We start from the raw sequence: 26,190 nt of genomic DNA on the forward strand, positions 1-26,190 counted from the left end.
AAAAATGAAATCAGATTAGTCTGACATGACTTATTTTTCAGGAACCCATGCTGACTTTTAGTGATCACAGAGTTTCTTTCTAGGTGCTCACAGACTGTTTGCTTAATGATCTGCTCTAGAATCTTTCCTGGTATTGATGTCAGGCTGACTGGGCGGTAATTGTTTGGGTCCTCTCTTTTCCCCTTTTTGAAAATAGGGACAACATTTGCCCTCCTCCAGTCTGCTGGAACTTCGCCTGTTCTCCAGGAATTTTCAAAGATTATTGCCAGTGGTTCTGAAATCACCTCTGCCAGTTCTTTTAATACTCTTGGATGTAGTTCATCTGGCCCTGGAGACTTGAATACATCTAAACTAGCCAAGTATTCTTGTACTACCTCCTTACTTATTCTGGGCTGTGTTTCCCCTGCTGAATCATCTGCTCCATATTCTTCAGGTTGGGCGTTGTTTTCTTTCTTGGAGAAGACTGAGGCAAAGAAGGCATTGAGGAGTTCTGCCCTTTCTCTGTCCCCTGTTTGCATTTCACCATCTTCTCCTCTGAGTGACCCCACTGTTTCCTTGTTCTTCCTTTTGCTACGGACATACCCATAAAAGCCCTTTTTGTTGCTTTTAACCTCTCTAGCGAGCCTGAGTTCATTCTGTGCTTTAGCTTTTCTGACTTTGTCTCTACACGTGCTGGCTATATGTTTGAATTCCTCTCTGGAGATTTCCCCCCTTTTCCATTTTTTGTACATATCCCTTTTAAATCTTAACTCAGTCAAAAGTTCTTTAGATAGCCAGCCTGGCTTCTTTAGGCACCTTCCATGTTTCCGTCTCATTGGTATTGCCTGAAGTTGTGCTTTTAATATCTCCCTTTTAACAAACTCCCAACCATCATGAACTCCCTTCCCTTTTAGTATTACTGTCCATGGGATTTCACCCAGCGTTTCCCTAAGTTTTCTGAAGTTGGCTTTCTTAAAGTCTAGAATTTGGACCTTAGTATGCTTGGTTGCTCCTTTCCGCTGGATAATAAACTCCAGAAGAGCATGGTCACTCCCACCTAATGATCCTGCCACTTCTACCCCACTAACCAAGTCATCACTATTGGTTAGGACCAGATCTAAAATGGCTGATCCTCTTGTTGCTTCTCCCACTTTCTGGACAATGAAGTTGTCTGCAAGGCCAGTGAGGAATCTGTTCGACCTTATGCTCTTGGCTGAGTTTGACATCCAACAAATATCAGGATAGTTGAAATCCCCCATTACTACTATCTCACTTCCTTTGGAATGCTTGGCCATCTGTTCCAGGAAGGCATCATCTGTGTCCTCAGTTTGGCTTGGGGATCTATAGTAAACTCCCACAATGAGATCACTGTTGTTTTTCTCTCCCTTAATTTTGACCCAGATACTCTCAATTTGGCTTTGAAGTTTTAAATCCTGGATCTCTTCACAGGTATACATATCCCTAACATATAAAGCTACTCCTCCTCCTTTCCTGTTTGGTCTATTTCTCTTAAATAGATTGTATCCCTCTATTACTACATTCCAGTCATGAGACTCATCCCACCAGGTTTCAGTGATGCCTATTATGTCATATTTAGTTTGCTGTACCAAGAGCTCAAGTTCATCTTGTTTATTTCCCATGCTCTGTGCATTAGTATACAGACATTGAAGACCGTTGATCATTCCCCCATGTCTCTTATTTAAGGATATTTTCGTCCCACCACTAGGTCTGCATGCTGCTTGCTCCATTTGGTCCTTGACATTTGGATGATCATCTTCAGCATTTGATAGACTCCTACCTTCAGGACCACTGTCTCCCTCCCCCACATAAGTCAGTTTAAAGCCCTCCTGATGAGGTTTTTGAGTTTTGTGGCAAAAACATTCCTCCCAACTTTTGTGAGGTGCAGTCCATCACTTGCCAGAAGTCCATCTTCAAGAAACTGCAGACCGTGATCTAGGAATCCAAACCGTTCCTGTTTGCACCATTTGCGAAGCCAGTTGTTCACTTCCCCTATTTTTCCCTCTCTCCCTGGGCCATGTCGTTCAACTGGGAGGACAGAAGAGATGACAATTTGTGCATCTAATTGCTTCAACTTCCTGCCCAGAGCCTCATAATCATTTTTGATCTTCTGTAAGCTATGGCTTGCAGTGTCATTGGTTCCCACATGCACCAAAAGGAAGGGGTATTTGTCGGTGGGTTTTATGATTCCTTGCAGCCGTTCTGTTACATCTTTGATCTTGGCCCCAGGTAGACAGCACACCTCTCGAGACATCTTGTCAGGCCCACAGATCACTGCTTCTGTACCCCTCAGTAGGGAATCCCCTATCACCACTACACGCCTCTTCATAGGCTTGGTTGGGATTCTTCCATGTGCTGTCCCTTCCAAGGTTACCTGCATATTCCCGGAGGACTGACTTTGCTGCTCGTCTTCATATTCCTCATCAACTGTGATGAGGGAGAGATCCTCAGGTGGAGTCTGTTCCTCGTCTTCCATCAGCACTTCAAAACGGTTGTGTAATTCTAAGCACTCAGAGCGATCCCTGGGCCTTCTACTTCTATGAGTCACGTTCCTCCATACATCTGGCTGCTGTGTTGGGGAACTGACCTCCTCCTCAGGGAGATCCCCTGTCTCCTCCTTGGTGCAGACAGTGTTTTCTGCTGCATCCAAGAAAAGCTCCAGCTCCTTAATTCTCTGGAGCGTAGATACACGCCCCTGAAGCTGCTGCACCTTCTCTTCCAGAAGTGCAACCTTGTTTTCTAGTAGGGCAACCAACTTGCAATTGTTGCACGTGTAGCTACCCAGATCCTTTGGCAAGAAAACAAACATTGCACAGGAATTGCAGGTGACAACGGTTGTTCCCTCCACCTCCATATTGAAAACCTTGAAGTCAAGGGGGAAAGAGGAAGAGGCCTAGGTCCCCCCTAACAAACGTGTCAGACTTGCTGCCCTAGATCAAAAAGATGGGTCAAACTGCGGCGCGCGCCGCTGCACTCCAAGCTCTGACTAGCTCCGCCCACAGCTAATCACCTGAACTTCCTGACTCACACTTCTAGGTGAAAGGTCACAGCCAGAAACAAACAAGGTCACAGCCAGAAACAAACACCCACACAAGCCTGAACAGTCACCCAAATCCAAGAGGCAGCAACCCTTCTGCTCCTTCCTCAGTCGCTGCACTCCAAGCTCAGACTTTGAACTCATACTGCCTTCGAGTCTGATGTTTATGACTCAAAGGCCACCTTTGGGGAAATCCCTGGACTAGAGGGGGGGGGGAATCAGCATGATTTTGTTAATGAGAAGGTTGAGAAGGTCCCACCTCCTCTGCAACCAGAGTTGTAGCCAGAGAAAAACAGCTTTGAGAGAACTCACAGATGGGGCTGCCAATCTGGGACCTGCTAGGTCTGATGAAACCAGCAAAGTTCAACTATCAGTAGAGAAGCCATGATGGATAAAGGCTAGTAAGGCAGGAGAGGATAGTGTTTTATAATCTGAATTATATTATCCTTACAACAAACCTCTGAGGTAGGTTAGGCTGAGAGACTTGCCCAAGTGAGCCTAATAAGTGAGCAGGGATTTGAACCTTGGTCTCCCAGGTCCAAGGCATAAAACGAAGCTGGATGTTGCATAATTTAGGACAGTCACAAGGAAGTACCATACCTTCCAATATTTCTCTGATGAAAATAGGGACACCCTATTCCATCATAATTTTATTATTTATATTCCCCCCCCCAATATGACTGGGTTACCCCAGCCACTCTGGGTGGCTTCCAGTATATATAAAACCATAATAAAACATGAAACATTAAAAAAAAAACTTCCCAAACAGGTTTGTCTTCTAAAGGTTGTATCCACTTGGCTCAGGGGTCACATAACTCCATACCCTCTAACATTTCTCTGATGAAAATAGGGACATCCTACTGCCTAACAGCAACCACAGCATCCAGGAGACCACGGCTTCAGAGATTAGAAAAGATGAGTCGTTCCATTGTCTGAAGAGGTCACTTCCTGGTTCGCATAGAGAAGCCATTTTAAACAGATCCCAGTGATGGAAGCACCCACCTGTATTGAGGCAGCACCGGGTGCTGGCATTTTGCACCCCTAGCAATTGTGTACCAGGGGCAGCCACCAGGGCCGGCTCTAAAGCAAGGTTGGGTGGCGCAAGGCGCCAGACAGCCGGGCCGCCAGGGGGGTGCTGCGCTGCTGTGCCTGCAGCAGCCGCGCTGCACCCGCCAGACAGCCGCGCTGTGCAATGGGGCGGGGGGAGGGCGCCGGAGGGATCTTCGCACCACTGTGCCAGGACGCCAGATACGCTTAAGACGGCCCTGGCAGCCACCCCTGTGACCCACCCACCCCCGCCATGCTAAGGCACTGCCAGTTGAAGTGGGGAAAGAACATGACCAGATAAAGTACCTGCTAGTTCCTGCTAGTGGGCTTCCCTTGTTTGTTTGCTTATTATCCAGCTTTCTGGCAGCTAACAACAATACAATATACCAGGAAATGATACATAATGAATTGAAAAGGATGTTTAAAATAACTTTTGTAAAAACAAACAAACCCAGAAGCTTTTCTTTTGAGATTTATAGGGACAGAACTACCTAAATTGTATAGACATTTATTTATGTATGCTACTACAGCAGCAAGAATGTTACTTGCCCCAAAATGGAATGAAGCAGAAGTTCCAGCAAAGCAAGAATGGATACAAAAACTTATGGAATATGCAGAAATGGCAAACCTTGCTGGAAGAATAAGAAATCAAGGGAACAAACTTTTTATTTAAAAAAATGGAAATGGTTTATTGAATATTTACAGATGAATTGCAAACAGATAAAAACATTGGGAGGGTTATTGTAATAACCTGCAATTTCATACGAGTATATATTTAAAGTAGATAAATAAATGAGCAAATTAAATGAATTTGGATACGCAGAAGATATTAAAAAATAAATTTAAGGAACCGCAGAAAGAGAGAGAAGGAAGTCAAGTTTTGAAATGTATAAACCTGAAAAGTATAAATATTTTTTTTAAAAAACCACAGTGCAATATACCATTATAAAAACAGGTGACTCTATTACAATTATTAAACAGGCCAAACTATTCCAAATGGAACAGAACAGTACCTTACAAGCAAAAGTGGTGGGTCTCAGAAAACAGAACAGCTCAACTGTTAGAGGCCAAGGTAAAGAGATGCAGGATAACTTTAAAAGGAGTTCAGAAAATTTCATATAAGATAAGGCTATCAGTAGCTACTAGCCGTAATGTCTATGTAATCACTCCATTATCGAAAACATCTGCCTCTGAAGACCAGCTACTGGGCATCAGAGGAGGGGAGACAGCTGTTGTGCTCAGGCCCTGTTTGTCGGCTTCTAGTTTGCCCTGATTCTGCAGCTCTTCCAACATTCTTCTGACTGCACTGTTAATACAAAAAAAAAAAAAAAACCACAACATCGACTAAGAGATTTCTCCCCTGGGTGCAAGTCTTAGCAGGGCCGGCTCTAGGTAGACTTCCGGTGGCGAGGAAACCATGCTGCGCCCTGCGAGGGCGGGGGCACTGGAGCGATCTCCGCCCCTCAGCGCCAGGGCGCCCGACCTGCTCAAGACTGCCCTGAGTCTTAGAATTATTTCTCCAGGCGCAAGTATGTCTTAGGGCTATCCAGAAGCACTTCATCTCAAGCCAAGGCCTGCATCATTAAAAAAGAGAAAGATCCAAAGTATATCTGGGTCCCATCAAAGCTCAAGGAATCCCCGGAGGACAAAATTGAGTTCAGAGCATGGATGAGCTCATTCTCCCTCTCTCTCTCGTTGTCCCAGAATCACATCCCCATTGTTGGTCATACTACAAGGAGAGAGATAAAACAGGGAGTGTTTTCTGTGCATGGAGCCAAACAGATGAAACCAAAATATTTCTCTTGGCAGAGAAGAAGAAGAAGAAGAAGAAGAAGAAGAAGAAGAAGAAGAAGAAGAAGAAGAAGAAGAAGAAGAAGAAGAAGAAGAAGAAGAGGAGGAGGAGGAGAAGAGTTTAAATTTGATATCCTGCTTTATCACTACCCGAAGGAGTCTCAAAGCGGCTAACAATCTCCTTTCCTTTCCTCCCCCACAACAAACACTGTGAGATGAGTGTGGCTGAGAGACTTCAGAGAAGTGTGACTAGCCCAAGGTCACCCAGCAGCTGCATGTGGAAGAGTGGGGACACGAAATCCGGTTCACCAGATTACGAGTCTACCACTCTTAACCACTACACCACACTGGCTCTCAGGTGAGAGGTGGGGGATTTATCCTCAAATGACAGAGAATCCTACAGAATCTGCAATGTGGTCCTGCTTGAGGGCTCTCCGTTAAGACACCCAGTTGGCCACTTTGAGGACAGGATGGGGGCAGGATAGATGTGGCTGTTTCTTGCTACAAGTGCCATATTTTTCTGATGTAAAACTTTTTTAAAAAAATTAATACACAATCTTTTAAGATTGGCTCATTAAGTCCTTGCATGGGCCAGACTCAAGGGGAGACTTCCTGCTCATATTCTGTGGTTCTGTGGGCCTAGATAATTTGGTTTCAAAATGGTGGGGGTAGAGGCGGATTTAGGGGAGCACGTCCCCTTCTACATCATAGTTGCAGAACCTCGGGGGCACTGCAGGGGGTGCCACAATTATGGAAGGTGAGAGGTGGGGTGTGTGCCAAACTTTGGCATTGCACAGGGAGCCACTGAAGTTTGAGACCCCAAGGTCCATCACGTGGGGACGGACGGACGTGAATTTGATTGAGGAAACATGTAGCTGTGGCATAGCACCTCATCAAATTCTGGGGTGTGCTCCATTCATTCATTGTTTGGCAGCTGCGGCAGCACCACCAAAACCACAACCCAGCAGGAGGAAGTAGTGAAAGCCAAAGACTGGATGTGCTGATATTCTTCTCTCCCACTGGGACTTCCCTGAGTTCCTATTTTTAAACAGTTTTGGGTCAACCTTAGTTCCAAACTAAACATCTGTACCTTAGCTGCCAAGTACCCCGTTTTTCGCAGGAAACCCTCCGGATTTTAATCCGTTTCCCGCTCTTCTCCCGAATGGAGAAAAATCCCGGAAATCCCCCGGGTTTCCTACCTGCCAGGGAGCCTCCATTTTGGGTGCTTCTCTGACCATGTGTGGGCACCGGAAATAGGGCAGAGCGGCACCGGAAGTCGCTTCTACGCATGCCCGGTGGCCATCTTGGTGGGGGCCGCATGGCGGTAGCCATCACCAAGATGGCCTCCGCCATGTGGCCACCACCACGATGGCCGCCAGGCATGTGTAGAAGCAACTTCCGGCGCTGCTCTGCCCTATTTCCGGTGCCCACACATGGTCACAGTGGCCCCGGAAGTTGATGATCCAGGCCGGCCGGAGGGCGAGCGCCGCATGCTTTCTCCTGCTTCCCCCCCCCCCGCACTGCGCTCGCCCTCGAGCTGACCCAGGAGCGGCTGTTTCAGCGCCGCCACCGCTGAGGTGAGTGGGAGAAAGCACATGGTGCTCGCCCTTGGGCCGGCCCGGATCAGCCTCCTCAGCACCGCCTCCTCCTATCGGGAAAGCGCCCTCTCTCCCTGCCTCCCTCTACCCACCGTACCTGCTGCCCGCCGTATATCGCCTGCTTGGAGTCGTTGGCGATCCGGCAGTAGCAGCAGTGGGGCTCGCCAGGCAGCCCTTGGCGGCAACAGCGCCGCCGCCACAGCCTTAAAAACTCCCTGAGCAGTCGTGGCAGGTGAGTAGGCGCCTTTTTGTGCTTTTTTGACCATAGGAACGCATTAATTAAGTTTCAATGCATTCCTATGGGAAACCGCGATTCGCAGGACAAATTTTTCGTAAAACAAATTGACCCGTGGAACGAATTAAATTCGCCTTGCGAAGTACCACTGTATTAATATGTGAGTAACAGAACCCTTAGAGGGTTTTGCAAAGATAATTTCACTTGAGCAGCCTCAGTGAAAGACAGAATTGCTCTTCCTCACACACTTGCCCCCACTTATCCACACACACTTACCCCCACTGGAGCTGCCAGACCCTTGTTTCTTAGCTGCAAAAGAGGGAAAGGAGAAGGGGGTTAGTGTCTTTGGCTAGGTGAGCAAGGATGGGGGACGCTTACACACCTCTCTCTCTCTCTCTCTCTCTCTGACACATGCATGTCCTTCTCTGATCAGCTGTCTAACTGTTTTAAGTAAAGGACCCCTGACAGTTAAGTCCAGTCGCGAACGACTCTGGGGTTACGGTACTCATCTCACTTTACTGGCCGACGGAGCCAACATTTGTCCGCAGACAGTTTTTCCGGGTCATGTGGCTAATATGACTAAGTCACTTCTGGCTAAACCAGAGCAGCGCACGGAAATGCCGTTTACCTTCCCGCCGCAGCAGTACCTATTTATCTACTTGCACTTGTCTTACTGTTTTAGCCAGAGACAAAACCCATGAGAAATACACATACCATATATACTTGAGTATAAGCCTACTTTTTCAGCACATTTTTTGTGTTGAAAAAGCCCCCCCCCCCCGGCTTATGTGTGAGGCGGGCAGCAGCTGCACCGCGCCTCTCCGAACCGTGGCTCCTATGCCTGCTCTTGTGAGCGGCAGTGGGGGCGGGGGAGGAACGAGCAGCCTGAAAGGGCTGCTTTCGGGCTGCTCCTTCCTCCTCTTGTGGTTTGTGGTGTGGTGAACCGGCTTATACTCAAGTCAAAAAAAGTTTCCCCCGTTTTTTGGGGTAAAATTAGGTCCCTCAACTTATTTTCGGGTCGGCTTATACTCGAGTATATACAGTATATGCTAAGAGAGAGAAACCTTTAAATTAATGCATCAGTGGCGGGGGAGATAAGCTGGGGAGGGTCAGCAAAGGGGAACAGCAAAACTGCCCCCCCCAACTGTAAACCAAACGGATGCATCCTTCTCAGAATGGAGAGCCTCAGTAGGAAAGGGAATCAGAACTGGGCTGCCACTCGGTAGCAAATGCAGCCACAAACATACTTACTGATGTACACATAGATCCCAGCACTCACAGCCGCCAGGAAGAAGATTCCGCCCAGGATGCAGCCAATAATGATCCCCATGTGGGAGCCTAAAGTTGAATGATTGGGAGGGGAGGAAGAGGAGAATAATTGAAGGGAAACCAAGAAGAGTCTTTCCCTTTCATGGGGGAAACCAAAGATGGCCACAGGACTCAGGAGCTCATGAAATTCAGAGAGGTTCAAAGGTACAAAGGGGGAATAGTGGAGAGTGGGCCACCCCATCCCTCATCACTTGCCCAGTTTTGCAAGAGTCTAGCTTTGCAGAGCTGGAGTGAAAGGTCATTCTCTCCCTATAGAGGGGATGCATTAATAAGGTTTTACTCATCAACATCTGGCTGACACGTTCACCTTCAATATACTTCAATATACATAAAATATTTGTGAACATTCCAGGACATCGCAACCACTCAGGCTTACCAGGGGAAAGATGGCAGCAGTTGGAGTAATAGTTTAGTTTTATTACAGCAAAAGCCAGTAATACAAAATACCATAATTCCAAACAAAGAATCTGCAATAACATCACCAGAAGCAAAACAATTACACAGAAGGAATTTGCCATACAGTGGTACCTCGACTTACGAATGACTCGACCTACGAATGTTTCGAGTTACGAACAGAGTTCCGTTCGCCATTTTGGATGCGGTTTAGATAGGATTTTTTCGACTTACGAATTTTTTAATCCCCCCCCGATTGGCTTCGACTTACGAAGGTCCGTTTGGAACGGATTAAATACGTAAGTCGAGATACGACTGTAAATTATTCAATAGGAGAGATTTATGTTTCTTAATAGCTAAAGTGCAGAATTTGGCCACATCATATGATACTGGACGTGAGGAATCTTCCAGAAGGAATTTTTGTAAAATTTCGGGGGAGAATTCCAAATAATAATTTAAGGGTTTAAATTTTGACAAAAGGGGTAAAATAAGTCGAGCTCGTTCTTCACTGTAAAATTCTCAAAATAAAAGAATGTTAGTGACAGATTCTACCTTATTGGACATGCAAGGGCAAAGGTGTTCATGGATTGGTACCCGCATAAATTTGCCGTACAGCACAGCTGAGGGCATTGCCTCAAATCGGGCTCTAGAAAAGGCCCATCTATAGGCTTCATTAGTGATGTTAGATAAGTAAGGGGCAGCTGCAAAGTTAGGCCAAGATTTTAGACATCTGTAATTCTCCGGGAGTAAGGCATCTTCTTGCTGTAATTCAACATTGTAAAGTCTCTGAGTAATAATTATTTTTGCCTTATTCAGAGTTCCATTAAAAAGATATTCAGGGTTTAGGCCAATTTGTTTGATCTTAATAGTTATTTGCGTAAGCCAGGGTGGATGGGGAACTGCGGCCAGGAAGTGAGGTAACATTCCCTTTGGATTGTAATGAATTTTCAGCCAGAGGGATATTGCTTGCTCCCAGACTTTTAATTCGACTCTGGGGAGTCCTGAAAGATGGCAGCCAACTTTTGGCAGAACTGTATACTTGAAGGAGCGGCTCCACCCCCATCGCTCAGCCCAGACACTGAGGTTCAGCTCCAAGGGCCTTCTGGAAGTTCCCTCACTATGAGAAGTGAAGTTACAGGGAGCCAGGCAAAGGGTCTTCTTGGTAATGGCACTCTCTCTATGGAATGCTCTCCTATCAGATGTCAAGGAGATAAAGAACTACACAACTTTTAAAGACATCTGAAGGCAGCCCTGTACTGAGACGTTTTGGATGTTTGACATATTATTATGCTTGAATATGTGCTGGAAGCCGCCCAGAGTGGCTGGGGAAACCCAGCCAGATGGGCAGGGTATAAATGATAAAAGTATTATTATTTAGAATATCTAATTTGAGTACAGAGCAGATTGGGCATACTTCCATCCCATTCCCCTCCCTGCAATCTCTCACCAGGTTCTTCGGAGGGCACGTCCATAGGCTTCTGTAGGCCAATATGCTCCACATGGCACCAATAGTGGTTCCTGTCTTTGGGGTTGATCTTAATGCTGAGCCAGTTGTAGTAGGTTCCATCTGAGTTGGGGAGAACACCCCCATGAACTGTATCCTGCCCAGAAGCCTCCCCATCCTTTCTCCAGGTAGAGTTGATCTCCTTGGGATAGAAGCTGTGGGCCCGGCAGATGAGAGTTTCCATGCCATCATTGTTTGGCTTCCTAGTTACCTTGACTACTGGGGGCTCTGCAAAAATGGCAGCACTTTAGTTAACACATGAGGCTCTCCAGCGGCTGACAGGACAAACACTGAACTATGCCCTACCCCAGAGATTTACGATCTCAGGCCTACAGCACCCCCAAGAGACATTTTTTTTCCATAGCAGCTATTGTACAAAGTAGCTTCCTTGCAATAAACACATGAGTACCTAAACACATGAGTAACTAAACAACTAAATGAAATATTGAAATATGTCATTTCCCCCCCCCACCTCTGTTGTCCTCCTCACCTTTCCGCAGCAGAGCCTCCTTGGCGTAGGCTTCATATTTCTGCAGCCATTCAATGAAAACCACCTCTACTAAGAACTTGAAACGTGGGATCATGGAACTGTCAGCCTCCCACATCCTCTCAATCACTTGGGCCACTGCATCTGCTCCAATCCAGGTATCAGTCTCCTTGTCAAGGCTGAGAAAGTCCCTCCCATCATAGCCAAACGTCCAATATGCTTCATTGCTCCCATACGGACTCACCTCAGAGCCAACCATCATCTGCCAGGTATGAAACCCTGAAAGAGATACCCATGATGACTGATGAGGTCACAATGGAGGCATTAGAACAGGTGCAAACCAGCCCCTCCAACAGCAGCAGCAGCAGCAGCAACAACAACAACAACAACAACAACCACTTTTCACCATCAGATCTCAAGCCCTATTTGGTTCTTCTAGATAGATTGAATTTCTCTGACAGTGCTCCATTCATCACTATTTGTGTTTCTGGGTATTGATACCAAAGTCAGATCCAGTTGATAAATTCCACACCCAAATTGAAATATTCTAATACTTTAAAAAAATTCCTTCCAGCAGCACCTTAAAGACCAACTAAGTTTTTATTTTGGTATGAGCTTTCATGTGCATGCACACTTCTTCAGATACCTATCTGATGAAGTGTGCATGCACACGAAAGCTCATACCAAAATAAAAACTTAGTTGGTCTTTAAGGTGCTGCTGGAAGGAATTTTTTTATTTTGTTTCGACTACGTCAGACCAACACGGCTACCTACCTGTAACTAATCCTTTGAGCAACTAAATCAATTCTACTCTATCAAATGCTTTTCCTGTAGAAACAGAAAAGCATATGGTTGTTTGCTCCTATTTATGATCTGTATTCCGTTTCTCAGTCTTCTAATACTTGTTGCAAGTTTCCTACCTTTCAACCTGCTTGATCTAAATTTATATATTTTACAATGATATCATTCAGCCTTATTGAATCAAAACTATCTTTGCTTAAATCATGGAAGGAATCAATCTGTTAATGCGCGTGACTTCTGTTATTATTTGCAATGAGGGTTTTTCTATGTCATGAAGAAAGACCATCTGTATCCATTGATTCACAATTTTTAAAATAGATTATTTCATCACTTTTCCAGCATCTTCTAATTTAATTTGTGCTTGCAATTTTCCTAAATCAAATTTGTCAACTTTGGGATTCTTTTTTAAAAAGAACTTTTCAATATTTTGTATTACAGGGTTATCTGATTTATATAATTCACAATAAGATATCTTAAATTGCTTTACTGTTGCCTTTGTCATGCTAGCTGCTACATTTTTATAGACAATTGATGAAATTATTTTCTTTTTGCTCTTTGCTTAGTAATTTTGCTAAGACTTTGGATGGTTTGTTACCAAATCCAGAAAATTTTTATCTAAGAAAGAATACAGATCTCTCCGAGGTCTGAACAACTGATTGGTTCAAAATTGTCATCCTGTACTTAACAGAAAGATAACATAATCATAAAATTGTAGAGTTGGAAGGAACCTCAAGGCTCATCTGATCCAAGGACCTACAATACAGGAATCTCAGCTAAAGTATCCCTGAGTGGTGGCCATCAAACCTCTGCTTAAAAACCGCCAAGGAGGAAGTCCATTCCACTTTCAAACAGCTCTCACCACTAGTAAGTTCTTCCTAATGTTTAGTCAGAATCTCCTTTATTCTCATCTGAATCCTTTGGTTCGTGCCCTACCTTCCCGAGCAGCAGAAAACAAGCTTGCCCTCTTCATGTGACAGCCCTTTAGATATTTGAAGCTGGTTATTGCATTATTGGATTATGGAGAAAGCTAGAGAGTTCCAGAAAAACATCTACTTCTGCTTCATTGACAATGCAAAAGCATTTGATTGTGTCGACCACAGCAAACTATGGCAAGCTCTTAAAGAAATGGGAGTGCCTGATCACCTCATCTGTCACCTGAGAAATCTGTATGTGGGACAAGAAGCTACAGTTAGAACTGGATACAGAATAACTGATTGGTTTAAAATTGGGAAAGGAGTACGACAAGGCTGTATATTGTCTCCCTGCTTATTTAACTTATATGCAGAATTCATCATGCGAAAGGCTGGGCTGGATGTATCCCAAGCCGGAATTAAGATTGCCGGAAGAAATATCAACAACCTCAGATATGCAGATGACACAACCTTGATGGCAGAAAGTGAGGAGGAATTAAAGAACCTCTTAATGAGGGTGAAAGAGGAGAGTGCAAAATATGGTCTGAAGCTCAACATCAAAAAAACCTAAGATCATGGCGACTGGTCCCATCACCTCCTGGCAAATAGAAGGGGAAGAAATGGAGGCAGTGAGAGATTTTACTTTCTTGGGCTCCTTGGTCACTGCAGATGGTGACAGCAGTCACGAAATTAAAAGACGCCTGCTTCTTGGGAGAAAAGCAATGACAAACCTAGACAGCATCTTAAAAAGCAGAAACATCACCTTGCCGGCAAAGGTCCATATAGTTAAAGCTATGGTTTTCCCAGTAGTGATGTATGGAAGTGAGAGCTGGACCATAAAGAAGGCTGATCGCCGAAGAATTGATGCTTTTGAATTATGGTGCTGGAGGAGACTCTTGAGAGTCCCATGGACTGCAAGAAGATCAAACCCATCAATTCTGAAGGAAATCAGCCCTGAGTGCTCACTGGAAGGACAGATCCTGAAGCTGAGGCTCCAATACTTTGGCCACCTCATGAGAAGAGAAGACTCCCTGGAAAAGATGTTGGGAAAGATGGAGGGCACAAGGAGAAGGGGACGACAGAGGATGAGATGGTTGGACAGTGTTCTGGAAGCTACCAACATGAGTTTGACCAAACTGTGGGAGGCAGTGGAAGACAGGAGTGCCTGGCGATGGGGTCACGAAGAGTCAGACATGACTAAACGACTAAACAACAACAACAACCGACGTCTGAACTTGCATTAGCTCAAGCTGTTGTCTAGCACCCTTTCATTGGTCATATATTTGTGAATCTCTATTTTGCTTATGTAGTCACTCCAAAGTGCTAACCTTATTTCTTAGAAGAGTCCCTTGTTGAAATATTCTTTTTAGGAATCCCTTGCCTGCATCCTATATAGGCCAAATGGCCTTCAGTCACAAGATCTACCAGGAATGATAGAAATGTTCTCTAGTTATGCATATTATCCAATATAGTTGGATTGTTTATCTTTCCCACCTCCCCAGAAAAAAATCTTTCTGAAGCCCACCTCTCTCTCCACCCTCCCAACCAGCATTCATTGTGCATCGTGTGGGGTGAATTCAAATCCCTCTCACCACCAGGGAGGGGGAGTCCACTTCTATAGGTGAACCTACTTAAACTGCACTGTATATGAGGGTCGCAACAGACTCATCCTTCAATTTTGCAGTTCTCCTAATATTGCTATGGAGTTCTCCAGCCAAGGAAAGTGAATAAAACTACAACACCTGGGCAAAGTGTGCATAAAAATGCATAAATTCGTGAAATGGTCATATATTTGGAGAAACGACAAAAAGGTGCATTGTTTGGGTGTGTGTGTTGATGTATTAGGAGAAATTCACACTAAAATGTTAATGAGGACTTCCTTTTAAAATGCAAACTTACATAGAAACAAGAATGGAATTTAAGATTGGAAAAATAAGAAACAGAGGGAGCATGAAATTGACAGATTTGCCCCTTTCTTACTCACCCTTGCTGTGGTTGTAGTATTGCCTTATGATACTGTGGTAATTTTCAAACCACCGCTCACTGACCTCCAAGACCTTGATGTACCTTTCCCAGTACTCATGAATATCCTCCTTCAGTTTTTTTGCCCAGGAGACTTGAGGCACTCCCTCTTCTGTGTTGCTATCATAGCGAGTGACGAGCTGGTCGTCTGCATACCCCAAAGTGGTGAACTTGGGCATTCTCTGATCAGGCTCCGACACAGATATGTAGATAAGCCGGAACTCATGGAAGGAGGAGCCTGGAGAGGAGAGAGAGGGTCAGATTTCAAGTGATCTGCAAAGGGACAGTGCCATTGGCTCCACCACCAACCCTGGAGAATAATAATAATAATAATATATTATTTATACCCCACCCATCTGACTGGGTTTCCCCAAACACTCTGGGCGGCTTCCAACAGAACATTAAAATACAGAAATCCATCAAACATTAAAAGCTATTAAATATTAAAAGCTGCCTTCAGAGGTCTCCTAAAAGTCTGGTAGCTGTTTTTCTCTTTGACATCTGGTGGGGGGTGTTCCACAGGGCGGGTGCCACTACCGAGAAGGCCCTGAGAAGGCCTGGTTCCCTGTAAGTTCACTTCTCGTAGCGAGGGAACTGCCAGAAGGCCCTCGGCACTGGACCTCAGTGTCCAGGCAGAACGATGGGGGTGGAGACGCTACTGCAGGTATACTGGACCGAGGCCGTTTAGGGCTTTAAAGGTCAGCACCAACACTTTGAATTGTGCTCGGAAACATACTGGGAGCCAATGTAGGTCTTTCAAGACCGGTGTTTTGTGGTCTTGGTGGCCGCTCTCAGTCACCAGTGAGGAGAAGTGGTGGCAGTGGCTTCCACGTTCCAGCAAGAGCTCAGAGAGACCCTGTGAAATCTTGCCAGAGCCCAGAAGCCAGAGCCCAGCCACACAACCCCAGTAAGTAAGGCCTCAGTAAGTAAGCCCAGCCACACAACCCCAGTAAGTAAGGTGCGGAGGGAGCGGTCTGCCCCAGGTGTCATAGAAGCATAGAATCATAGAGTTGGAAGAGACCACAAGGGCCATCCAGTCCAACCCCCTGCCAAGCAGGAAACACCATCAAAGCATTCCTGACAGATGGCTGTCAAGCCTCCGCTTAAAGACCTCCAAAGAAGGGGACTCCACCATACTCCTTGGTAGCAAATTCCACTGCCGAACAGCTCTTATTGTCAGGAAGTTCTTCCTAATGTTTAGGTGGAATCTTCTTTCTTGTAGTTTGAATCCATTGCTCCGTGTCCGCTTCTCTGGAGCAGCAGAAAACAACCTTTCTCCCTCCTCTAGATAACACCCTTTTATATATTTGAACATGGCTATCATATCACCCCTTAACCTTCTCTTCTCCAGGCTAAACATACCCAGCTCCCTAAGCCGTTCCTCATAAGGCATCGTTTCCAGGCCTTTGACCATTTTGGTTGCCCTCCTCTGGACACGTTCCAGCTTGTCAGTATCCCTCTTGAACTGTGGTGCCCAGAACTGGACACAGTATTCCAAATGAGGTCTGACCAGAGTACAATACAGTGGTACAATACAGTGGTACTATTACTTCCCTTGACCACTGAGTGTCACCACTGAGCAGGGTGACAAAATTCCGGGGGGGGGGGCACTCACCTCGGGACCTGCAGCGCACCCGAGCCACGCGTCTCTCCTGGGAGTGACATGGTGGCTTGGGCACCTGCAGGCTCCGTGCTGCCCCAAATGGTCCGCCCACCACTTCCCCATCAGCTGTAGGGCAGCGCCCTGCCCCGGCTCGCCCCTCACCCGTGGGAGGCTGCCCGGTCCCTGGGCACAGGGCACACGCGCCGCCCCAGGCACCCGATGGGCCTGCTTCACTGCTGGCCAGTGGCAAAATATTTACAGCAGTGGGGGGGGGACAGAAGTTTTGGCTATCTAGACCAGGCACCCCCAAACTTCGGCCCTCCAGATGTTTTGGACTACATTTCCCATCTTCCCCGACCATTGGTCCTGTTAGCTAGGGATGATGGGAGTTGTAGGCCAAAACATCTGGAGGGCTGCAGTTTGGGGATGCCTAATCTAGACATTGTGTGGCATTTTGTTTGTTGACAGCTCTTTCTGGTTTACAGGAATAAAAAACTGTATGAACACAGAAATCTGCTTCTCTGGGGCCGTTTTATTGGGGTTCAGTTGCAACTCCCCCCCCCCAATCTCAGACACTTTTTGAAACAAAACCATACTGATTAAAACAATTGTAAATGACAAGTGGCAGAAATTTGGGGGCACCACCTACTATCGTGCAGTTGACAGAGGGACATAGTTGTAGGTCTACATCTGTGTAAATTCTGCAATGAAAAGTGCACTAGGTGGGGTGGATTTTACCCCAAGTGGCTGGGAGGAAACCGCAGGAGATTCGGCTGTGAACTGCACACACCTGGGGAGCTTCTGTGACTTCCTATGTCATTGTCCCCCTCCCATTCAGCTTCCTTTCAGGGTGCAACTGCAGTTGGGTTCGGCCAGCCTGCGGAACATCTGCCACTTTTATTTTGAGAGAAAAACAGCCTCTCAGAAGCTGCAGGTGTTGCAAGGCGGCGGACGCAGTATGCAGCAACTTCTCCTCCCCTCCCCTCCTTCTACCTGAAGCCGAAGCTGAAAAAGAGCAACGAGGGGGGATTTTCCACCCCCCCAGGTTGAGAAGCCCTGAAACTCACCCAACCCTCCTCACCAGCAGTACTCTGTCTGTGCTGCTCTTTGTGGTGTGTGGCAGAGGGAACACGCAGGAAGGAAAAGAGAATAACTGCTTATACTTCCTCTTTCTGGTGTCTTAAATGTGTGGTTATTTATGCATCAACACACACACACACACCCAGTCCCAAGGAAAATCAAAAGTCAGTACTGGCACAGTTATGTAAAAACATAAAAGAGCCCAAATGGAAGCTGAAACCCACAGCCATCAGATTACAGAATTGTACCATTGTCACCCAAGGGTCAATGAGTCCACCCCCCCTGAAATGTAGGAATCACAGCTAAAGAATCCTTAACAGATGGCCATTACGGTGATGAGTTTTTCCATTTCCACCCCTCAAAAATTATTTCCTGTAGCACAAATGGATGAACTTTTGCCTATTAATGACTAAAATGAGGTATATTCCATTGAAAGATTTAAAACGAACCGCTTTTAATTTTTTTGTATGCCGTTTTACCATTTCATAAAATTGTATTAACAATTCTATATATATATTTCACATCAAATTTGGACACAACGCCACATTCCACAATGGGGAGTGTTCTTAGCAACATAGGGTATACAAATGTCACACCTGCGCAAGGTAAAAGCCCCTTTTTGGGACCTCAGAACTCAGCCAGCAGACCCTGCCGGACATGCTGGGAAAAGAACCTACAGGAGAGGTAGCAAAACATCCCCCTCTAGCGGCGTCTATACTGTTATTGAAGCTTCCTTGTGTGTTTGATGACCCTATATAATGTGGTATATATGTGACTCTAAAGCTTGGGTTCAATTTTATATCTGCTTACAGTGACTTCAAAAATGGTCAAAAAACTGATAAATAAAAATTTTAAAATCATTTTGTGCATGAGGTTTTTTTCCAAATCAAATCTCTTTGAAAGTCAGATTTTATCTAATCTTTAATGAAAGCTCATCAAATTATGATGCAGGGAAATGAGGTTGTAAAAATGTCATCGCCCTAATGGCCTCCAACCTCTGCTCAAAACATCCAAGAGAGGAGAGTTTACCAACTTCCAAGTTTGCTCCATAAATGTTAAATTAAACCTTAATAGTTCAGATCCAAAGCTGGGCAACCCCTTTAACAAATAAAAAATACGTTTTTCATCAGGAAAGATGCTATACGAACTTAATTCGTTCCGGAGGTCCGTTCTTAACCTGAAACTGTTCTTAACTAGAGGCATCCTTTCGCTCATGGGGCCTCTTGCCGCCGCTGTGCCGCCGGCACACTATTTCCGTTCTCATCCTGGGGCAAAGTTCTCAACTCGAGGTAACTCTTCTAGGTTAGCGGAGTTTGCAACCTGAAGCGATTGTAACCTGAGGCGTTTGTAACTCGAGGTACCACTTTACAAAGCAGGGGTGAAGTTTCAAGGGGAAGGAGTCCTGCTTTATATACTATTGCTGAACCACAAGCTTCTAAGGAGCGGTTAGCAATGACCACAGAGTCTGTTATGATGGACCTCCTCCCCATCCCATCTCTCTCTCTCTCTCTCTCTTACACACACACAAACACAAAACTGGTCCTGCTAGTTAGGGATGATGGGAGTTGTAGTCCAAAAACAGCTGGAGACCCAAGTTTGGGAAACACTGCAGTTTGAAGGCACATTCTGAGCCCAGCCAAATAGGCAGAGATTGCCCCACAACAACTACTAGAGGGACCTGCAAAAGCAAAACTCCCCAGAGACAGTTTCAAGGGAAACACAAAACTTAAAACCTCCTGGGCAATTACATTTTTGCATACTCTGAAAAGCTGTCAGGGCTCATCGTTTACCACTACTCTGAAATATTTAAATGCCTTGGCAAGAGCTCAGCCAGATGTGTGGAAGGTGGTGTGTGTGTGTGTGTGTGTGTGTGTGTGTGTGTGAGAGAGAGAGAGAGAGAGAGAATGATGTTCAGTCCAGGACCAGAATCCAATCAACACCAGTTGAATGGAGCAATGTGCATTTGTGTTTGCAGAGATAAAAGTATTGTGGGGTGGGAAACTCCTGTTTGTCAGAAGTTCTGTATGCGCCCTTTCCTATGGCAAAGCCTAAGACTGGTGCTTCTTCTATACTTCTCCTGGCAGCATTCACGACTTTACAGCGCAAGGGATTATTATTATTATTATTATTTATATCTAAAAGACAGTGGAATGGACTCGCTCTGGAAGAGGTGGACTCTCCTTCCTTGGAGGTTTTTAAGGCTTAAAATTTAAGCAGAGGTTTGAAAGCCATCTGTCATGGATGCTTCAGCTGAGATTCCTGCGTTGCAGGGGGTTGGACTAGATGACCCTTGAGGTCCCTTCCAACTCTGCCATTCTATTATTCTATGACACAAAGGTAAAGTTGATCAACTGAAGATTTGGAGGCGGGAAAATCCCCCAAACACGTTCCCCAAAGAGACACCTCGAGGCTTCCCCCCTGCAAGGCTAGCTTTTGGTGGGAGGTGGGGAGTATGGGGCTCCAGAACAAGGAGATTTTTCCCGTGATGGCAACAGCAGGAACTGATCGGGAAGGGAGACTTGTGTTTGGGATACGAGGTGATCAAATCCGCCTGCCCTTCGCCTCCAGTAAATGCGTTGAGCAGAGGAAATTACCCGCTCGCAATTCCTGTTGCGTGCGAGGCAGCTTAGCCCGCAAAGTCACTCACCGGCGCAGCCGCGCAGCAAAAAGTCAACAGTCGCCACTAGGATGAAAACGCATCGCTGATGCAGCCGCAACTCCATCCCTTCCTCGCCCTCTGCTCTCCTCCTCTGAAACCCGCTGAGTTGCGGCCGCTGGAATCCGTGGCAAGAGCAACGATTGGGCGAGGGGGAAAACATTTCTGCCAATCAGGAAAGTGCGTGCAGGTTCCGGGCAGGGGTTGCCGTGCCTTCGCGGCCGGAGAGCGCGGAAAACGAAATGAAAGTTTTTAACGCTGAGCTCCTGTCTGGATTTGGAGGCGCAAGAACGTGAGGACAGGAGCTTGGCTCCTGAATCAAAACAAAAGCCCTTCTCAGGACAGTATTAAACCTTTAGAGCTCCTAAGCACTTAAAAGATTTTGGTGCCCCCATATGTACCTAATTCAAAATTAATAATAATAATAATATTGTTCACCTGCAGCATGTGGACTCTGCTTTGCTAGAAGTTTTCAAACAGGTGATGGATGGCCATTGCAGGGGGTTGGACTAGATGACCCTTGGGGTCCCTTCCAATTCTATGATTTTATGAGTCTCTAAGTGACATTTTGCTCTCCCCATATTTATTTACCTCCTTAATTTACATAGCTGCACCATAGCAGAAGTATTCCAAGAAGCCAGTGTGGTGGAGTGGTTAGAGCAGGCACCCCCAAACTTCGGCCCTCCAGATGTTTTGGCCTACAACTCCCATGATCCCTAACTAACAGGACCAATGGTCGGGGAAGATGGGAATTGTAGTCCAAAACATCTGGAGGGCCGAAGTTTGGGGGTGCCTGGGTTAGAGTGTTGGACTAGGAACTGGGAGTTCCAGGTTCAAATCCCCACTCAGCCATGAAGCTCACTGAGTGACTTTGGAGTCAGTCGCAGCCTCATAACCAAGCTAGCAGGGTTGTTGGAGGGTATAACTGAGGAGCGGGGTGAACCATGCACTTCTTGTAGAAAAAGGTGGGCTATAAATGCAACAAATAAGCTCTTCCCCTTACTGGAGGGGCCAGCCAGGTGGAGATGTCAGTCACCAACCCAGCATCTAGAGAGCTCTACATGGTCTCAATTAGGCCCACACCAGTTGCAAAATGCCCCTGTCACCTAGCTAATTTCTAACACTGAGGGATAGATCAAGGACCATTTTGGGTACGGGGAGCTGTTGGGGGTGGATGACCAGCAGAGCCCAAAACTTATGATGGGTGAAGTCAGAGTTGAAACGGTTTTGGATTAACCTGATACAGAAACCTGTTTGCTCCCATTTGAACATGCCTACCTTGGATTAGAATCATAGAATTGTAGAGTTGAAAGGGACCCAACCCTCTGCAGTGCAGAAATATGCAGCTGCCTCATACAAGGATGGAACCTGAAACCTTGGCATTATCAGCACCATGCTCTAACCAACTGAGCTATCCGAGCACAATCTAGAATTCCCAATTCTGCATAGGATTGCTAGACACCACTTGCTAACAGATGACTTTGTTCTCTGCTTTTTATATGTGTGGTTGCTATTATTACATTTCTATTCCACCTTTTGGGACCCAGGTGGCGCTGTGGGTTAAACCACTGAACCTAGGGCTTGCTGATCAGAAGGTCGGCGGTTCGAATCCCTGTGACGGGGTGAGCTCCCGTTGCTTGGTCCCAGCTCCTGCCAACCTAGCAGTTCGAAAGCATGTCAAAGTGCAAGTAGATAAATAGGTAGCGCTACAGCGGGAAGGTAAACGGCGTTTCTGTGTGCTGCTCTGGTTTGCCAGAAGCGGCTTTGTCATGCTGGCCACATGACCTGGAAGCTGTACGCCGGCTCCCTTGGCCAATAATGCGAGATGAGCGTGCAACCCCAGAGTCGGTCACGACTGGACCTAATGGTCAGGGGTCCTATTGATGCAGCCCAGAATTGCATTGGCATTTTTAGCTGCTGCATCACACTGTTGACTGATGTCAAGTTTGTGGTCTACCAAGACTCCTAGATCCTTTTCACATGTACTGCTCTCAAGCCAGGTGTCTCCCATCCTGTATTTGTGCCTTTCGTTGTTGTTTTTGCCCAAGTGTAGTACTTTACATTTTTCCTTGTTAAAATTCATCTTGTTTGCTTTGGCCCAGTTGTCTAATCTGTTAAGGTCATTCTGAAGTGTGATCCTGTCCTCTGGGGTGTTAGCCACCCCTCCCAATTTGGTGTCATCTGCAAACTTGCTCAGGATGCCCTCAAGCCCATCATCCAAGTCATTGATAAAGATGTTGAACAAGACTGGGCCCAAGACAGAACCCTGTGGCACCCCACTAGTCACTACTCTCCAGGATGAGGAGAACCCTTTGGGTTCGGTCAGCCAGCCAGTTACAAATCCACTGAATGGTAGCATTGTCTAGCCTGCATTTTACCAGCTTCTTTTCAAGAATATCACGGGGCACCTTGTCAAAGGCCTTGCTGAAATCAAGATAGGCTACATCCACAGCGTTCCCTTCATCTACCAGATCAGATTAGTCTGACATGACCTATTTTTCAGAAACCCATGCTAACTTTTCGTGATCACAGCGTTTCTTTCTAGGTGCTCACAGACCATTTGCTTAATGATCTGCTCTAGAATCTTTATCACTGAGTGAATCTGGGACTGGCAAGTATAAGTCCTACACAGATACAGGATCCCAAGAATTGGAAGGGACTCAGGGCATCATCCAGACTAGCACCCCTAACTCATACCAATATTTTGGAATCTCACTTTTCCTGGTTATCTCCTGATTCTGGCTTTTGTGAAGCTCTTAGATCAGTAAAGGTCGGGCCAATGTCACCTTTCTCCTCACTGGCTCTGTTGAGGTTTCTTTAACTGCTGTTAGGGGGAAAGTATGTGTTTTCCTAATCTTGTACCTACAGGTCTCGTGGTCAGTGTTTGATGGTCACTGTGACCTGGCAACCAGCCAAGATAGATAGATAAACTTTATTTCAGCCATAGGCCCTTAATACACAGCAAACAAGGATAAAACAGTATAAAACCGTCATACATACTTATCTACAACATATTTAAACATTTCAAGTAATTTTGTGGGGCTTTTAAAGGTAAAGGTAAAGGGACCCCTGACCATTAGGTCCAGTCGTGACTGACTCTGGGGTTGCGCGCTCATCTCGCATTATTGGCCGAGGGAACCGGTGTATAGCTTCCAGGTCGTGTGGCCAGCATGACTAAGCCGCTTCTGGCGAACCAGAGCAGCACACGGAAACGCCGTTTACCTTCCCGCTGTAGCGGTTCCTATTTATCTACTTGCATTTTGACATGCTTTCGAACTGCTAGGTTGGCAGGAGCTTTTAGCTCCTTTTAAAGGTTGGCAGGAGCTTTTAGCTCCTGCCAACCTAGCAGTTTGTGGGGCTTTTAGCTATGGTTAAAACGTTAGTACATTGCAGGCCTTCATTGTTCATTCATCTGATCTGAAGGTTACTCGAATGATGTGACTTGATATCAGTAATCATAAAGTAAATCATGCTGCTTTTCGTAAGATAGAACTGAAATCAAATATCTTGCTACAAGTAGTGTTCTGGTTGAATCATCATCTTGCAGCAGGAATGTTCATTGGGACTCTGGCTGCTTGTCCATGATTTCCAGAATTAGAGGATACAAGATTCTAGCCCGAGCGGGCATGAGCAGGGGGCAACAGAACAGTATGTGGTAGAGGGATTCTATTGTTCTGTTGTCACATGTGCATAAAACTGAAATTTGACCTTTCGAAAACCTCTGCCCCAGGACATTGGATGGGTAGACATTAAATCTTGCTTTAATGAAGGCGAATCTGTGGGCTGTGACAGAAAGAAAAGACAGATAAGATGGAATCTGAGGCGTGGGCTGTATGCCTCGATTCAATGGGGAACATGTACCACCACCCGTTATAATATTTTGATGGAAATCAAAGTTATCTAGTTTTTGAATGATAGTTCTTTTGGCTGAGGGAACGTCTAATTTCAATAGGTCCGATAGGAACAATCCGTAGGACATGATTTAGGTATGAATTTTTTGCCCAGGGTCTCTCCAAAGACATTGAATGAGACGGTGTTTGGGCAATCTATGCCACAAGGACAGCCAATAGCAGAAAATACGCTTCCATAAGGAGTTTTCTAATGAGGGCAATTTTAAGTTCAAGGCGAATAGCTGCATTGCTCACACACTGGGGCAATTTCAAAAGGCGTCTCAGAAATTGATTCTGAATTGTTTCTAAAGGCGCCAGATTTACTGAAGCTCCCCCCTAGCGGGGCAGCATAAGCCATTGTTGCCACCACTTTAGCATTAAATACCTTTAAGGCAGATGGAACATGTAAGAAGCGCAGTAATGCGTTCAAAAGGGCTCTGGCCTTATTTTGGAGGTAAGCAATATGTGCTTTCCAGCCCATGTTGTATTGAAAATGCGCACTCAGGTACTGAAATTTTTGAACTTGTTCGATAGGTTTCCCATCCAACATCCATTTGTACAATTTCCGACTTCTGAAAAAAAAATAAGCACTTTCGATTTAGATTGATTAGCAACCAGCCAAGAATAAGATAACCCTTGGGTATGTTAAGAGGGGCTGTACATTGCCTTTTGCTTTGCTGCCTGCTAACTCTGCCAGATTGGTATTGAACTCTGTGTTGAATGTATGCAGGGAGTTGATGTTCTTGCTTTGCATTTGAAGCTTACATTGGGTGGAAGCCTGTACTTTTATGTACAGTATATAGTGAAACTGCCTTAATGCTCTGGACCTGTCAGTAAAGAATTGAACTGACTGAAAAGTTGCAGTCTGAAGAAATTCAAAATTTATTTAAAGAATAAGCATATAATAGATTAGAACTAGTGGAAGTGAGGGAGATGAAATAGAGGTTGTAGATAATACAATGGTGTAAAATAAGTATTGTTAGAAGTTGATGATAAATTAAGTAAGAAGAAAGATTTGGAGAGAATGTAAAAGGTTAAGATGTAAAAGATATAGAAATAAGGTAATATTAAGTAATAACTAGAATTATATAAGATTTAGAGTTTACTACTGAAGAAATGTAAAGAATCGCAGGAGGAGGAGGAATGAGGAAGTCAATAGATTAGCAACAAGGGTTATAAGCTTGAATTTTTGTTTTTACATTTTTTTGTATTGTTGTATTTTTTGCGTTTTGTGTGTTTTTTAAATGTTTTTTTAAATTGTTTGAAAAAATCTTAATAAATATATTACAAAAAAAGAAAAAGATAAGTTGCAGTCTGACTAAGTTTCTTCCACCACAAACGTACCCGCTTTGGGAGGCGCACATGCTTGGCACAAGCCCTATGGCAACAGGCTCATGTAAGAACATGGAACTGTGAGTTGTAGAAAACATGTTTTCTGTTAACTGTGCTCTTGTTCCTCAAGCCACACAAGAGAGTCCATGAATTTGCAGGTATCCTGCTTTCCTTTATAATTACCAAAATAACAGTGATTTGTTCCTCCTCTTCTTGGAGGAAGTTCAATGGACTAACCCACCCCACCCCCGCCCACCCTGATCGTTTGCATTTCAGTCCAACAAATATCAGAGGGAACAGCATCATGAGGCAACTTCTTGCACAGAAGAAGTTAAAAACCTCCAGTTCTGCTGAAACCGTGGCCTGAGATTTAGGATTGTTGACAGGGAGTATGTCTATTTGAGGTGTCATAGAATCCCCCTTTGGCTCTGAAGCCCTGTCTGGGTTTCTCTTGAATTTGAAAAGCCACGGTAGCTT

General features: G+C 45.4%; 1 protein-coding gene across 3 annotated transcripts in view; it reads right to left on the reverse strand.

Moving 5' to 3' along the window:
* The window catches only part of LOC118080166 (major histocompatibility complex class I-related protein 1-like), a 194,200-nt gene extending 173,600 nt beyond the window's left edge, over positions 1 to 20,600 (reverse strand). Inside the window, exons 1-7 of one of the 3 annotated variants that reach the window (XM_088664194.1) lie at positions 20,483 to 20,600; positions 15,115 to 15,390; positions 11,422 to 11,697; positions 10,875 to 11,159; positions 8,957 to 9,043; positions 7,982 to 8,014; positions 4,759 to 5,655 (exon numbers count right to left, since the gene is read on the reverse strand). In XM_088664194.1, coding sequence (XP_088520320.1) covers positions 5,639 to 5,655; positions 7,982 to 8,014; positions 8,957 to 9,043; positions 10,875 to 11,159; positions 11,422 to 11,697; positions 15,115 to 15,390; positions 20,483 to 20,558 — 1,050 coding nt within the window. In that variant the 5' untranslated portion in view covers positions 20,559 to 20,600 and the 3' untranslated portion in view covers positions 4,759 to 5,638. Of the gene's footprint in view, positions 1 to 4,758; positions 5,811 to 7,981; positions 8,015 to 8,956; positions 9,044 to 10,874; positions 11,160 to 11,421; positions 11,698 to 15,114; positions 15,391 to 20,482 lie in introns of those variants that run through there. The other 2 variants (XM_088664196.1, XM_088664195.1) reach the window with 2 other exon arrangements.
* Positions 20,601 to 26,190: the final 5,590 nt, after the last annotated feature.

This window comes from Zootoca vivipara, chromosome 2, assembly GCF_965207765.1.
Source record: "Zootoca vivipara chromosome 2, rZooViv2.hap1.1, whole genome shotgun sequence".
NCBI lineage: Eukaryota > Metazoa > Chordata > Lepidosauria > Squamata > Lacertidae > Zootoca > Zootoca vivipara.